Here is a 16,677-nt window from a genome sequence, read left to right on the forward strand (position 1 = left end):
AGAACTTTATAAATAATACGTTTCATGAAGTCAATGCTTAGAAATTAATATTTAAGTTACTTTCCACCAATAATGATCGAGTACCTGTGTGGACATACTTTACTAATGTTCATCTAAGCGTGCAATTGGTTATAAAACAGGAAGAATCTGTCCGATGGGCAGACGACAGGGGCGTTGTTTAGACTCGGTTATACCTATGCGTATAGCTCCAAGGATGTGTTCAGCAGGTGCGTAAATATCTATAATTTACCATAACATATTTTCTAAGCTCTAATTTGTTAATGTAAGTAGCTAAAAACAGTGTTTCCTGGAAAACTCGTTCCTACTTTTCTCGCTTTCAACTTCATTCTCAATTTTCCATGGTTGCTATGTTGTAGGGAATCAATGCCTAATTTTTTTTCTAGAAAATTGTCTTGCACCTTGTTTTTTTTCCAATGATTTCTTTCAAACATTTTATTGTTGTATATGTTAGTACGATGTTGAAACTAATTGAAAACATTATCTGTTTCAGATTTTACAATGCAACCAGACAAGTTGAGTGTCTTAATTGTAGTCCTCTTTATTACGTCACTGAGTGTTGTTATTCGTGGAGCAGAGAACTGCACAGATTATAACGGTAAGTCTTCTGGCTTTTGTTTTACCCGTTTCACATCGCGCGTCCAGCATGCAAACTCTGGAGACGCTCTGGTGTTTCTCCGGAGTTTAGTCACGGTGTTCGAAGAAGAATTATGTATGCGATTTGAATATGGGAAATGGTTGGACGGGCAGAGATTTCTGTTCCCTCGCTTGTTTAACTTGTTTTATTTTACTTGATAAAAAACCTGATCGTATCAAACATGGTTCCCAATTTGAAGCAACGCAATGACGTAGACGCAACAACAATATGAGTTCCCCAATCACAGTTCGCGGTGCAACGCGTTGGTTGCAATTTTAAAACTTACAACTTATATCTGAAAGTTTTAAGTAACACCAAATTTATTTTATACTGAAATAGAAAACCTCAACACCACCCAAATAAAAAGGAATTAACGCACCGAACTGGAATCTAACGGTAGGCTATATTTTTGTCGACGGTTATTAACATTATTTTCTTTCTTTTTTACTTTAAAAAAAAAACATTTAGAACTCATTGATGAGGTGAAATGTCCAAGCACACATAACTGTGTAAATAGAAGAGATAACATTCCAAAATGTGGCTCGGCTCCGTTGGAGGAGGATGATTGTGGTTGTGATGCGGCATGTGAATACTATGGTGATTGTTGCTATGACTACATGACCGCGTGCAGACCAGTGATATCTACATCGACAGCAACAGAGGAAGATTCGAACCCGGATTCGAACCATCTCAAATGTGTGGAACCTGGATCATCGTATGATAACAATGCCGCCAGATACTATACAATTGCTTTATGCGATAGTTCAGTCGATACTGAGACCATTAACAAATGTGAAAATCCTGATCCGGATAACATTCTTTTGAGGGTTATCGTTTCCGATACAGATAACAATATTTACAAGAATGTGTACTGTGCACTGTGTAATGGTGTTCCTTTACAAAACGTGTCTGCGTGGAAAGCGACATTCAACTGTCCTATTGAACGGTTGCCATCATCTGGATCATCATCCGAATCACCATCTGACGCATTGGATACAATAGATCAGGCTGTTAAATGTGGGAATATCAAATTTACTCCACCGCCCGGTAAATCGGATAACAGAAGAGTGTGTAACCCGAATGCTAAAATCGTTTGCTCCAATCATTCAGATTCGACATGTATGCCGTATAAGGCTGTTATTTACCGTAATAATATCCCATACTTGAATCCACATATTGTTATTTGCAACAATTATACACTTAAATCTTCAATTTTCGGATGCTATGATAAGAGACTTGAATTTGGACTAGAATTAACAAGTCCATTAACCATCATATTTGATTTTTCTGCTCAAAACAGCATTGGTGTGCAGACGTCTAGTAGGCCTTCTATTACAGAAATAAACACATGTGCTGCAGGGGAGGTGTTTGACCCGTTCTCAAGAGAGTGCATACAACTTCAGATTACTTGTAAACCTGGTTTTACGTATGAAGGCTCAACATGTGTTCCTTCAGTAGGCCTACTGACTACATCAGGTTGCGAAGCGAAGGCTATTCAAATACCAGAAGAAATCTACTGTTTATGCGAGCTTCTAAACCATTCTATGGATGTTGCCTTTCAATATGCGAAGGAAGAGAAGACATTTGTAGACGTGGAAGTCTTCATAGAGCATCTCAATGACAGTGGTATGAGCTATTCACGTCACGTGATAGAATATGCAAATATGACCATTTTAGAAGTGTCAATAAATGCTGTAGATTGTGCGACAGTATTTAACATATCGAATTTCATAACTCGAGAAATCATCAACACAAATAGTACACAGTTACGACTGGTGACCATTCGGCAGAATTGTTCACTTAAAATTATCCCCGAATACCTATCATGTGACTTTGACGTGTTTACGCTCACAGACGATCTTTTTGAGAGCTTTGACAATTCTACGCGAAATTTACGTTACGGTAACCTTTCTGCTGAAATTCCTGATGAGGAGTATGTGTTAGAAGTTGTCCACCAGTTCGGAAATGAGTCTGCTGACGTCTGTAGTAGTCTATCTGTATTGACGTGTGACGTGTGTTCCCTGATTCATCTGGATTCATCAGCTTTTATGACTCATGGCAACGGCACTCTAGTTTATAAGTATAATGGAAAGATATTTGAAGATTATTATATTGTATCAAATGATACAAACAGTAGTATCGGCGTCTGTACCTTTCTTAACAATTCTGAATCACAGAATTTACCAAAACAATTCCTGGTAAATAAAGATAATGTATACCTTAACATTATCAATGTTGTAGGAATCAGTTTGTCGCTTGTTGGTCTCTTCATTACAATTATTTTCCGTATGATGTTTAAGGAATTAAGAACACTTTGTGGAAAGATCATTATGAATATTTCAATATCTTTGTTCTGTGGTTTGTTGATGACTACTTTTCAAAATTCGTTTATTAAATGGAAGTTAGCTTGCAAGATTGTGGCCGTATTCCTTCATTTCATATGGCTTTCTTGTTTCCTTTGGATGAACACGCTGGCATTTGAACTTTTCCGAACATTCAGGTTTTTTAGAGCGTCAGCAAGAAGCAAGGCATCGCAGCGAACATCTTTTATCTTTTACAATATCTACAGCTGGGGAGTGCCATCAATATACGTAGGGATCATCGTAGGCTTGAGTTACTGTGATTGCACTGTGGTGAATGTCAGATACGGTGATGATACAGCCTGCTGGATTCGAGATGAACTCGCTAATCTCTACTGGTTCGGTATCCCGTTATCTGTGATCATTCTGCCAAACCTGATACTATTTGTTGCAACAATTACAGGAATCAGAGAGACGAAGAAAACAACTTCGGTTGTAAATGGTGATAAGTCGAAAAAACAACAACTGACGGAAGAAATTATCATTTACATAAGGGTAAGTTTAGTTAAAGGTCGTATAATGAATTCCATTTTACCAATGACCTTTCTTCATCATTATACGACTGCAATATTAGCATGGTTATTGTGACAAAAAGATTTTGACTTCCACCCCAGATTAGAGATTACAGAACTGACGTTTCTCAAGATTTCCTCAAGAAAGTTCAAACGGCACTGGGAGATTGCAAATTCACCAAAAGTCTCAGAGGCACTTAATAAATAAAGGAAGCTATTTCATATCATACTGAGTTAGGAACCCCCCCCTCTTAAAACACTTAACGATACTTTCGTAGCTAGCCTCTACCGTATATTATTAACAAAATAATGATTCTATTTGTTAATGTTTTTTGTTTTGCAGATTTCAACAGTCATGGGGGTGACATGGTGTCTTGGATTCATTGCAGCGTACGTAGATCACGTGGTATTGTGGTTCATCTACACGATTCTGAACTCACTCCAAGGATTCTTCATCTTCATCGCGTTTAACGTCACCAATTCAGTTAAAGCCATAGTGACGTCATCAAAGAAGAAACGATCATCGTCTAAAACAAGAACAAATGATACTTCTTTGTCGATTAAAGACTAGCAATACGGTATTTGAAGTTGGCCTCGTATCACGTGTTGTATACTTGTGTATAGCACAGTTTGTTTAAACCTAAATACAGGACTTGCACTTGCGTAGAAAACGAAACACTATACTTACTTACCTCCGCCAAGGAGGATTACTTAAAAAGTAATTACAAGATCTATCCCAAAATGAAATTACAGATTGATATCAAGGACCACTCCATTAAATTTTGGAAGCAATCCGGACTACGGTCCTAATTCTGGACCACTTTTTAGAATTATTTTCAGACCTGCTAGTGTTAAAAGGTAGGACAGAATTTTCAAAAGCCGGTGAGCAGTCTCCAGTTACAAGTAAACTAAAATTGCATTTTCTCGAGAAATACTTGTCCAAAAAACTTCATTTTTGTTCATTAGGCAAGAAATATAATTTGTCGTTTGTAATTTAAAAACATAATTAGATTTAATGTACACGTTTTTTGATGCGAGTAGTTTTAAATACCTATTTCTTTTCAAATTCACTCGTTTGTTTTTCGCGTTGCTGTTCTATTGTTAGTCAGCTGAAGCTATTGTTAATTGAAAAGCTTGTTACATAACCATTACACCAAACTCGCATACACATGCTTGTAGTGAAATTAGCCTAAATCACACACAACATTAAGACACACACACAATTTTTCCGGAAACAAAATCATATGTAGAAGAATTTTGCAGTAGGCGGAGGTATGCACTCTCGGAGTGACTTTCTAGTTATAATTATAGAACTATTGTGACGAAATGTCATATACTTATGTAAAATGATATTGAAAACATGTAAACTGTTCAATTTATTATTAAAGATGTATTAACCCTCTGAAAAAAGTTTTGAAAGATTTATTTTGTTGAATATGCCAATGTAATTTAATTGTCATAATAGTTATCAACGTTAATCAAAAATTGGATCGAAAAAAAAATGTATTTACCTGAAAAACTGTAATTTAAAGCAAACAATAGTCAAATTGGATGCCAGCAGCTAATTTAAATGGGTTTTAGGTCGAACTTTGCCATTTTGTTGGTCTTGTTTGTTATTGTTATTTTCGTTTTTTTTTCCTACGGAAGTGATTAACTTTATTAAAACTACATTATAATCTATTCAAAGTCTGATCTTAATTAATCTTTTTTTTTTGGGAGAAATACATCTTTAACCTTAATTAAGCTACCGAGTCTTTTCAACTAAATCGTTTGTGTCAATTTTACTTCAATCAATCAATCAAGCAATATAAAAGACATTAATGCATAATCGTACAGAAAGAAAGATGACAAAAAGTGTTTCATGTCGACTCACAAGCCTCCCAGCAAAAGGAGGGACATTTTTAAATAACAACGGTGCATTTCATAGGAAGAAGTTGAACATGCACAGTGAAACCTGAACAATAAATAGGCCTAACATTTACTGAAAATGAAATCTGTACTCTCACATTTCATGTACGTTAAATGGAACATTACTGCACAAAATGCTACTCAGTATGGTAGCATTAACATTTTTAATCAATCGTAATTTTGAATTTTAAATTGGCACATTGTGGTAGTTAAGTAGTATGGTGTGATTGTTAATAAAATTATAGATTCAAGCAGGTATCAATTTCAAATTGCGCAACTTGAGCGCAATCGTTTAAATCGCGCAGTTGCAGCTCAGTATCTCCTCCTCCAAGTGTCCAGTCGCATTCCTCCAGGTCTTCCCCAAGTAAACCAAAATACTGCCCTCATTTGTTGCTGAACCGGATGAAAAATGGCGGCCTCCACGCAGACACATCTGCATTTATATTTCTGGCCGTTGGCAGCTGCCATAACACTCTTTAAGCTTCTTTTGATTCCAGCATAGTAAGTAAAATACAATTGTTTTTTCCAGGTTGTCATTTATTGAGTTTCTACTTAGTAGACTGTCTAGCCTGCTAACTAGGCCTAGGCTTAGCCTCCTAATTTAACTAGGCTAGGCCTAGACTAGCTAGGCCTAGCTGGCTGGATGGCTAGTAGCACTAGCTAGGCTAGGTAGGTAGCCTAGTAATAGCATAGCGGGTATGTAAGTATGAAAATAGTTTGTAATCATTTCGGCCACATGATATCTCGGCAATCTGATTCATGAAACGCTACTATCTGCCAATTGAAACACTGTCTGTTTGAAATGTACTGTATTATTAATAATTAGTTAAATACCGTATATGAAATATATAAATTATTATTTTGCAGTCATTCTACTGATTTTGAAGTGCATCGTAACTGGTTAGCAATAACCAACAGCCTACCAATCAGCAAATGGTATTATGAGGTTAGTTTTGATTCCGCAGGTAGAGGGCACTATGAATGATGTTTGACGTAAAGCTTATGACATCACTCTATCGTAAGGTAGTCGATTTGCTGAATGGTTATGCTCACACTTAACCCAAGATTGGGCTATGTAGGGTTCAAAACCCATCAGTACCAATTAAAACAAACATTTTTTTTCAACTTACCATCATATTGACGAAAAACCTAGATGGATATTTTAAGTCCAGAGAAAAAGTACATGTGATAAAGCGACTTGCAGAAGTCATTTAGAGAATAAAATTTATGCGAGAAGAATTCTTTTAGAATTACAGCTACTACATACTTATTTATTTAAAGATTGTAAATTTTAAGCTATTTTAATTTCATTTTTAAAGAGTACATCAGAATGGACGTTGGATTACCCACCTTTTTTTGGCTGGTTGGAGTTCTTACTGTCTCAAGTGGCAAACTTATTTGACCCGAAAATGCTTGTTCTGACCAATTTAAATTATGAATCACAGATGACCGTTGTATTCCAAAGAATATCTGTTATTGTGACAGATTTTGTTTTTATCTATGCTACCAAAGAGTGAGTTATTACTTAAAATTAAGCCATTGAATAAATGTAATTGTTTATTGAAGATGTTAAATTATTATATACTGTATTATTAAAGATATATTTTCCCCCTGAATTCTTTTTTTAAATATGTCATTTTTATGTCACATAATTTGACCAAAAAATTATTACCTATAAAAATGTAATTTAAAGCAAACAATACTTAAATTGTCTTTCAGACAATGAGTTTAATTTGTCTTTTTATAAGTGAAATATTTATTTTTTTCTACAGATGTGAATAAAAGTGAATATTAAAACTACAAAGTGGCCTATCAAAAGTCTAATTTTATTAATCTTCATTTTTCCTTTTTTTTGGGAACAATACATATTTAAATTATAATGATCATGTAGATTTTGTTATCTTTTATAGGTACTGTATACATTTGTCAAGGAGCAGGCCAAAAGAGACAGCGTCCATTTTAGCTCAGCCATCATTTGCTGTAACATTGTTTTTACTTTGTAATTTTGGGTTGCTGGTTGTTGATCGTATCCTTCTTCACATATGTGAATAGGAAGCTTTCGAGGTGGTGACGTGACACAGGGGAGGGGGGAGGTGGTGTGGGGTGAGATGTGGAAGTCAATTGTTATAAAATGCCTTCAATGTTTAATTAACTGTTTTGATTGTCGTAAAGTGAGGCATCATCTGCTTAGAAATCTCACTAATAATAATAATATCCTGGATTTATATAGCACCTAATGTTGTGAAGCCTCTAAGCGCTGAACATTATTACCCCAGTCATTTTTTTGGATCAAACATGTATGGAAACATACTCCCATAATTCAGCTAGTAATCAGCGCAAAGTTGTGTCTTATGTTTAACCGGGTTCCCATTTATACACCTGGGTGGAGAGAGGCAAACGTAAGTAAAGTATCTTGCCGAAGGATACAAGCAATGCGGTGAGAGTTGGATTCGAACCTCGATCTCACGATCAGTAGTTAAACATCCAACACAATGCGCCACACGCCCTAATGCTGTAACTGTAAACTCATAAGTTAGAAATAATGTGAATTTAGTAGATAGAAAATATTTAAAAGGGCTAGTATCATTTGGTATCTTTAACTCCTGTTTTTATTAAGATATTCATTTCCAATATAATGGTTTTTTGACTGGTATATTGCTGTTGTCCATCACAAGAATTTCTCAGGTAGGTTGAGTTTAAACAGTTCAGAAAAGGATCTACTACAGTAAAGATACCATCTAGAATATATTAGACTTTAGTTGACAGAAGATTTAAAAATAGAAATATGTTTCCGAGATGCTGGAAAAGTCAGAAGACTATTCGGTGTTAATTAATATATAATTATAATATAGATATCTTGTGAACCAAATGATGACACTCATAAAGTAGTTATACTGTATTTAGCTCTGTCTACACTATCAAACTTTATGTGACAAAACAATGTGATGTTCCCATATATGGACATGATGATGTTATATCACTACCATATTTGGGCATATAACTACCATATTTGGGTACATTACACTTTTTTTATCACATAAAGTTTGATAGTGTACACAGAGCTTTAGAATTGGCTGAGTGATCTGTCTTATTAAGACTTATAAATAGAAGCATGACATTCAAGTTCGATTCAACTTATATTCAATATTGTTTATTTGCAGAATAGATTTTTAGAAGGAGGATTCTGGTTCTCGGTTCTACTGAATTTTAAACATATTTATCTTTACATTGCTCCTGCATATTTTATATATTTGTTGAGATGTTATTGCTTTACAAAATCCAAAGCAGGTACGTTTAAATCACTTCAGTTCTCAAATATAAGACTTCCATTGTTGTTGTTGTTATTTATTTATACTGGGTGACCTCTTCAGTCACAGAATGACTGGTCTCCCAGAGAGCCAAGTTATGATCAGTGGCTGTGATGTACTAGTATACCGGTGTAACCCCCTACTCGTCTCGAAAGATGTACTAGGTTCTTTAATGTGCACATGAGCTAGATGTGTACACTGGACCTACGCTTTATAGTCCTTATTTTGGACTCATTCTACCACCAGAACCATGGAGCGTGTGAGCCTCGAACCCTTGCCGATGTTATGGCTACGTAATTACTGTCTTAACTGCTCGACCGCTCACTCGCATTAAATGTCACTGCAAATTTTGCAGTAGTCTTCACAACTTCTATTTTGTTTTTATTTACTTTTGTTTATTTTTGTTGTTTACTTGTTAGATGGTAGAGTGGTTTGGACTAGTCTTTCATTTGGCAGACTTAGCGCTCTAGGTCTAATTGTTATATCTGTGTTTGCATTATCATTTGGACCTTTTATTTACATGGTAAGGTGTATTCTTCTTCCTTGCTTTATTTCTGAAGCTCCATCTACACTATCAAACTTTATGTGACAAAAAAATGTGATGTGCCCATATATGGACATGATGATGTCATATCACTACCATATTTGGGCATATCACTACCATATGCACATCACACTGTTTTTGTCAAACTAATTTGATAGTGTAGATAGCTTAGCTTTAGAACAAGATGTCTATTTAAAGAACATTAGCTTATCATGAACAACAAAAATCTGAATTTTCCCTTTTACTCCAATTTTAAACTTCTTGTTTTTATAAATAAAATAAGAATCAAATATATTTTAAGAACAGTAGCTTAAGATTGAAATTATTATTTTTTTTCCAGAGCCAAATTCCTCAAGTTTTATCTCGCCTATTTCCATTCAAGAGAGGTCTATGCCATGCATACTGGGCACCAAACTTCTGGGCTCTGTATAATGTTATTGACAAAGGAGCTACAGTTGTAGGAACTAAGATGGGGTTATTGTCAGTTGGATCAACAACTGCAGCTATGACTGGTGGTCTTGTACAAGAGTTCCAGCACACTCTCTTGCCATCGGTGCCACCGCTGGTGACATTTGTATTGACTGCTGTTTCAATGTTGGTAAATACTGTAGCAACTAATTTTGGATAAAACTTACTGATTATTTTGCTGGTTGTGTCAGAATGTATAGTTGCTTAGATAAAATCATATCTATATTAATATATTTATTTAATATACAATTCAGAATGCAGAATTTGAATTCTTTTTTAGCCTTCTTTGTGGCACCAATGGAGACATCCAAGTGGCATCAATGGATTTCTACGATGCCTCACCATCTGTGCTTTCTGTTCTTTTATGTTTGGTTGGCATGTTCACGAGAAGGCTATCATACTGATTACGATACCTCTCAGGTAAAACAATTTTAATAACTTACCGATAACGCATAAAATCTTTTCACATTGTCAGGCTTATCTGACATTGATTCCCAGTTTAGAGCATTCATTTTAATGAATTTTGTAATGTTAAAATAATAAATGGAACTGAGTGGATTGGTGTATTTTTATTTTTGTTCAGTATATTTTTTAATTTGTTTACATACGTTTCAGTCTGTTAGCAGTGGAAGGGTATCGTGATGCCCAAGTCTTCCTGTTTCTATCTACAATTGGCCATTATTCACTGTTTCCATTGATTTTCAAGCCAGCAGGTAAGGCAAGGTGTAAAGCTCTGTCTACACTATCAAACTTTATGTGACAAAACATGTGATGTGCCCATATATGGACATGATGATGTCATATCATTACAATTTTTTGTCAAACTAGTTTGATAGTGTAGACAGAGCTTAACAGTAATGTCATTACTATTCTGTAGTGTGGTAGACCCAATCTTCAGTACTTTGCGCTTATGTACAAGCTACAGATATTGAGTGTTTCAAACTACTAGCCTATCTCATGATAACCATTTTTGTGGAACCCCTTTGAACATACAGTACTTGAGGGGTACTCAAATCAGCAGGTCCTTGGCTCTGAGAGCCTCAAGGGGCATATTGTAGCTATAAATAATATAATATTTTAGTTATTGTTGGAAGGTTTGCATTGCGAAATCAATATGTTGATATAAAGTTTGCGGTACACCACATACTGTATATATATCTATATATAGATCTAAAAATCTGTTGAGTTTCTCGACGTTTTTATCAATACACTTTGATCGTCCTCAGTGCATGTATTGTAGTTAGAAAAGATTGAATAGCAGAGATAACTTATTTTTTTAATATTGTGTTATTTGATTTTTATTTCATAGAAGCACCGATAAAAGTGTGTTTGTTGTTGATATCAACCTTTTCATCACTGATTGTATTATCAGGCATCTATAAGTAAGTACACTGCACTTTTTTTAAGAGTTAGAGCATTTTATTAAAAGAATTGATTTGATTGGCGCATCCAAAATTAATCCCTCCCCTTTGACATTTTGAGCATTTCAATGAATTTGATTGGTCCCATTTGAAGGACTACTGTTAAAGGCCAATCAGATCATTTACATTTTACCACATGACTTTAAAACAAGCAACGATTGATCAGATTTCTGTGTTTGACAGATGTAGTCTGAAATGAATAAACAATGACAAAACATTGAATCTATATTGAATTCTAATTTATTTTTACATACTGTATGATTTATTGATTAAAAAAAACTTAATCGTTTCAATAATGTTGATCAATTAATTTGAAATATTTAATGCTCTGCTTCTCTTTATGTTTTTATTTATTTATTATTCTTCCTGTTTCATTGTTTATAGTTTTGTTTTCTTTAAAAATCACTTTCATAACTAATAATACAAAATATTATTGCTTTTTAAAACTAACAATTTGTTTCAAAAAGTTTGTTTTGTTATTGTTTTACAGAGATCCAAAAACGTATCGTTTACCACACATTGCTTTCTTGTCACCATTGGAATCAATCTATATTCTAGGCTTACTTCCTCTATATTTTTATTGTAACCTGGTGCATTACTTACTTGGTTTAGGGGAGAAACTAGCTTTCTTTCCCTTGATGCTGACATCCGTGTACTGTGCCGCAGGTGTTTCATGGGCCTGGCTTAAATTTTATTATAATTCATTAAAGCGGGAGGGGAAGATACACTCACAGAAAGATAAGCGCATTTAGAAATATTAACTTTATATTTCGGCCTCAGTACTACTTACAAATAATAGGAAAAATGTCACAAGAAATGTTTATTAGTAAATGTTAAAGAATACAGTATATGTTTAAAATAGTAGAAGAAATTATTTTTAATTTGTTTTTAAATCAATGTTAAGAGAAATATATAAAGTAAGTGAAGAGAAACATACACATACAACGATAGTGTGTGTTCACATACAACGATAGTGTGTGTTCACACACAAAGCTAGTGTGTTAACAACTGGCTTTTACAAATTCATAAGCTGTCAATAAACAACAAAACCGCGACAAAACGAATGCTTGTGAAAGTAGCGTTCTTGGCTATTTTACATTATTTTTGATATAATACATAAACAAAGTTTTGCGGTACATGTACTAATTTAAATTGTTTATATTTTGTTAGTCCTCTTTAAAGATCAAAACCATAGCCAATTTGTTAACATTACTTTTTTACAAGGGCCCGCAACATCAAAACAAATGATTATGATAGGAACCTATAGCTATGTGTAGCCTGTATTCAAATAGACAGAATGTTACTGTTTGTATAAACTATTATATTATCTAAACAAATGGCATATAGCCATATCTAATCTGAAAGTGAATCAGTTATAATAGCTTTCGAAATAAAAAAAAAAACATTTAAGATAACTTTTGATTATCTTTTAAATATTTATAGAAACTAATGCTGCATTTGTCTTTTCATGGACGAGAGACCTGGATAGTAGTCGTATTGCGAAATCTAATTTAGCGAAATCTAACTTAGCAAAAACAATTTTTGGTTTTCAAAATGGCAGTTGTTACTAAAATATTTCTACAGTTGGTGTTGGTATATTATGCAGATGGGGTTGAGATTGTACGAACCCCAGATTTTCAGATTTACAAAGGAGAAACGGCGACTCTCAGTTGTTCAATCACGTCTTCTGGAAATACAGAAAGCATATTATGGTATACCAGGCGAATATGGCTTGTCGATGTATTTGACAAATTGAATCTCGATCTTCTGGGTTCCCGCCAAAACCGTTACAGCGTGTCCGTTTACAAGAAACGCAACGCAGACGACGTAATGAACATCACGAGTACATTGTCGATAATTGGCGCGGATCAAGGCGATGCTGGGGTATACCAATGCGGTGTTGCTGGTAGGAATTCTGTAAGTTCTATAGAATTCAAAGTTATTGAACTGTGTTTGCAAAACCCAACCTGCAATCGAGTACCAATCTCTGCTGTTCCTGGTGATTTGGTGACCTTGTCTTGTGTGGCTGACGGTAAAGACCAAAATACGGAGTTAAATCTGTATGCGTTTGACGAGAAAAATCAGATAAAGCGTTTACTTCAGACAGTAACCCGTCAGATTACAAACCTGACGCTTAGTCACGTTTACACCGTCAGCAGTGATGATACTATTGTGTATTTCGTATGTGAACTGGTGAATGAGCGGAATCAAGAACAAAGAGGTTGTGTCACAAACAACATGCATGTTATCCAGAAGATGATAGTTGAAGTTCTACAGCTCTGGCAACAAGATGTCAACCGGATGTGTTTCGTCTGCGTAATCCGTGGAGAAGGTTTTACAGACGTTGAATATTGGTGGTCAACAAGTCGTGAAATTGACCAGCATCCGGGATCAAACCAGTACTGCGTCAATGAGGTTGAAACTACAGATGGTACGGAGTTAATTTTCTGCAACGTGTCTACTAAGCACCGCCATCAGCATGCAGCTGCAAGTGCGCCCATCGATGTTGTGGTAACACCGATACTTCTTTCATCTGACCAGACGACTGGGCTTACTTCTAACCTGCCAACGTTCGCCGATCCGTCAACCATGTTTATCATTCTACTTCTGTTGTTGTCGACTAATACGGTTTTCATCATCACGATTGTATGCCTGGCTGTTGTGATTTGTTCCAAAACAAGAAAGCTTAAACGACAGTCAGAAGACCGAAAGGAATCGATTTACGACACTATTAAGAATGATGTTCGTCAGAATGATCAAAAGAAATACTCTGCTGGGCTAGCTGACAAAGAGCACGAAGTTAGAAAAGCACCTTATCCAGGGCACGTGTATGCGGATACTATTGAGCGAATGCGTGTATCTCGGGCTGGTTCTAATGAGAGTTTCAAATCTACTCAGGGCGGTCAATTATACTGCACAACACTCGGTCATTAAATGCTTACATTAATGAGAGATGACAAAGTCTATTATTGTTGAAGGTGTGTATCATATAATTTTTATTGTAAGAAATTTAGGGAAAATGGATATCGGACCATACCATGGACTGGACAATTCTACACGGTGGTAATGCATTTACACTACTTACTACTCTCACTACTCCTTAGTCTAAACTAGCTTGTCGCTGGTATCATTGATACGTGAAAGATAATACGTTTACCTTGAAAATCAGTTTTTTCTCATCACGAGATACTAATATCAACTATACGCAATTAATAACATTATAGGCCTATAATGTTGTCGATTCGGAAACAGATACGAAACAAATTACGCAATTTCCTGGTTTAGAAATTATATTTCACTGATAAGTATGAACAAAAAGTCTATTCTCCGTTCACTCTTTCATTCATAAATGCTCGACATAATTCATCCACTAAAATGACGCTTACCAGAATACTCATGTTGGTTATACTGTACTTGACGTCTCTGCGTAGTGTAACATGTGGTGAAACAAATAATGTTACGGTTTATGAAGGAGAGAACGTTACCATGATATGTAGTTCTGATTGTTCAGCTGGAGAAAAATCCGTTCTAGTTTGGTATCTACGTGTATTTTTCATTGACCTATGGCTTTCTGATTACCAATATACATTTAACATAAATAGTGTACTGGGTCAACGTGAAGATCGTTTTAGTTTGTCGGTAAAAGAATGTAAAGAAACGCATAATAATTACACAACAAATACACTGATAATAACTGATGCTGCCCAGGAAGATTCTGGATTGTATAGCTGCAAAGTTGTAGAAGCAAATTACACAACAAACGTTACAAATGTGGTCGTTCTTCCAAAGTATTTGTCAAACATAATCTGCGGTCCGATACCCATGTCCGCAAATATTGGAGATTTAGTAAATGTATTTTGTGAAGATGGACTTTCAGATCAGATGAGTATCTACTTATATGATGTTGGAAACGGTAATAAACGTTTTCTTAAAACGTTAAACAAAGAAACACTAAGATACGTTTACACTGTTACGACAAATGACACAAATATTTCGTTTATGTGTGAAAATAAACGAAAACAAAGATGTTTTACAAATACTCTCCATGTTATTGAAACTACATCGATCCAAGTACTGCCGCTAAACAACACGCCATTCTACGATGGTGATCGGGTATGCTTTGTGTGCATAATAACTGCAGGGAGTCTTGTAGATGTTGAGTACTGGTGGTCGAGAAATGGTACCGAAGATAAGATGCACAACTCAAATCAATACTGCATCCGGGAGATTCGTCTGGAAGATGACCAACAACTACTGACGTGTAATGTATCTAATAAGTATGGGTATGCAACTGGAAATACAAGGATTTCTGTCATGGCGAAATTTAAGTGGACACTTATGTTATGGTTCTTTGTGCCAGTCATCATCTGCGTCATTACAGTTATACTCCTTGCAATCTGTTGTAAGAGTTGTATACGCGTGACCAACACTGATAATGTACAGTTGATTCAAATGAATGAATCTACAGGCGTCAGTTTAGCAGAAAATATCTATCACAATGGAATCAACCATCCACTTACAATTACTCACGGCGTCGAAGAAGAGGACCAGCCACAAATATTTGATGGCAATCGTCAATCTGTTCCTTTAAATACACTTGACCAGGAGCAGCTATCTTCAGAACAAGAAGTTGATAGCAACAATCAAGAACATTCACTTGTTGATAGACATCAGGAGCAGCACTCACCAGAACGGGAATTCGATGGCAATATCCAATATAATTTGAAAGGACATTTTGGTGAACTCGATCAAGAAGAACACGTTTATGAACAAGACCAGATATTGTTAGTACCAATTCGCCCGAAAAAAGTATCGCGTGTTTATAACGAAATACCCGATGATAGAAGAAGAATACAAAGACAGAGATCCTCATTTGCTCCGAGGGCGCCGCGGCAGGTTGTTGAACCCGTTAAAGAAGAACAGAGATCATGGTTAGAAAAAGATAACAAAATCTTGCCCACAGATGTAACTAATGTATATCAAGAAATACTTGATGATGAAATAAATGCTGAACAGAATTCTGCAATCACTCGTCACCAGATGACGTCACAGCCTGTTGACAATCGAAGACTTCATGACGACACGCTTCGAGAAGAGCGATCTATGGATACGACGACGGGCCAATTCTATCATGTTTTAGAGGAACCAAGATATCAAGATTGGTTGCCAGATCATGACACCAGTTTGGTAGTAGATAATATTATTTATAATGATTACTTCGAAGAAACCGATAATTCATAACATGCATTTAAATTATAAAAAATTAATAACATTGTATAAAACCCCGATGCTAGTACTTACATACACACATCCACACACAATTAAATATATTGTTATTATGGTTTCCATAATATTGTAAGATTTTATCCACTTATAATGTATATATTTTAACAAGTGAGAACTCTTTAAACGGAGTAACCCAAAGTAAATTTCTTTCTGCAAATTGAACCAATGTATAGCTACATTCTAAATTCTGTTTATGCCAGTATCAACATTGTATA

General features: G+C 35.3%; 2 protein-coding genes across 2 annotated transcripts; both read left to right on the top strand.

Annotated features, from left to right (window-relative positions):
* The first annotated feature begins 196 nt into the window (after positions 1 to 196).
* LOC144843511 (uncharacterized) lies at positions 197 to 4,098 on the top strand. The gene is made up of 4 exons (XM_078700297.1): positions 197 to 227; positions 512 to 616; positions 1,124 to 3,510; positions 3,871 to 4,098. The coding sequence occupies exons 1-4, from the start codon at positions 197 to 199 to the stop codon at positions 4,096 to 4,098; spliced, it is 2,751 nt and encodes a 916-aa protein (XP_078556423.1).
* Positions 4,099 to 5,832: 1,734 nt separating this feature from the next.
* Positions 5,833 to 12,546, top strand: LOC144843542 (dolichyl pyrophosphate Glc1Man9GlcNAc2 alpha-1,3-glucosyltransferase-like). Its single transcript, XM_078700350.1, has 12 exons — positions 5,833 to 5,936; positions 6,303 to 6,381; positions 6,755 to 6,948; positions 7,346 to 7,461; positions 8,053 to 8,120; positions 8,597 to 8,723; positions 9,163 to 9,266; positions 9,628 to 9,885; positions 10,036 to 10,175; positions 10,371 to 10,468; positions 11,065 to 11,137; positions 11,667 to 12,546. The coding sequence occupies exons 1-12, from the start codon at positions 5,845 to 5,847 to the stop codon at positions 11,926 to 11,928; spliced, it is 1,611 nt and encodes a 536-aa protein (XP_078556476.1). The 5' UTR covers positions 5,833 to 5,844; the 3' UTR covers positions 11,929 to 12,546.
* The last annotated feature ends 4,131 nt before the right edge of the window (positions 12,547 to 16,677 follow it).

Source organism: Antedon bifida, chromosome 5 (genome assembly GCF_963402885.1).
Source record: "Antedon bifida chromosome 5, ecAntBifi1.1, whole genome shotgun sequence".
Taxonomy (NCBI): Eukaryota; Metazoa; Echinodermata; class Crinoidea; order Comatulida; family Antedonidae; genus Antedon; species Antedon bifida.

Excerpts from the sequence above, each read along its gene's own strand:
- LOC144843511 (XM_078700297.1), top strand. The coding sequence starts at position 197 with ATGCGTATAGCTCCAAGGATGTGTTCAGCAG. Across the intron at positions 228-511 it reads TCCAAGGATGTGTTCAGCAG|ATTTTACAATGCAACCAGAC; the intron begins GTGCGTAAATAT and ends TATCTGTTTCAG. Across the intron at positions 617-1,123 it reads GAACTGCACAGATTATAACG|AACTCATTGATGAGGTGAAA; the intron begins GTAAGTCTTCTG and ends AAAAACATTTAG.
- LOC144843542 (XM_078700350.1), top strand. The coding sequence starts at position 5,845 with ATGGCGGCCTCCACGCAGACACATCTGCATTTATATTTCTGGCCGTTG. Across the intron at positions 8,724-9,162 it reads CTTTACAAAATCCAAAGCAG|ATGGTAGAGTGGTTTGGACT; the intron begins GTACGTTTAAAT and ends TTTACTTGTTAG. Across the intron at positions 9,886-10,035 it reads TGACTGCTGTTTCAATGTTG|CCTTCTTTGTGGCACCAATG; the intron begins GTAAATACTGTA and ends ATTCTTTTTTAG.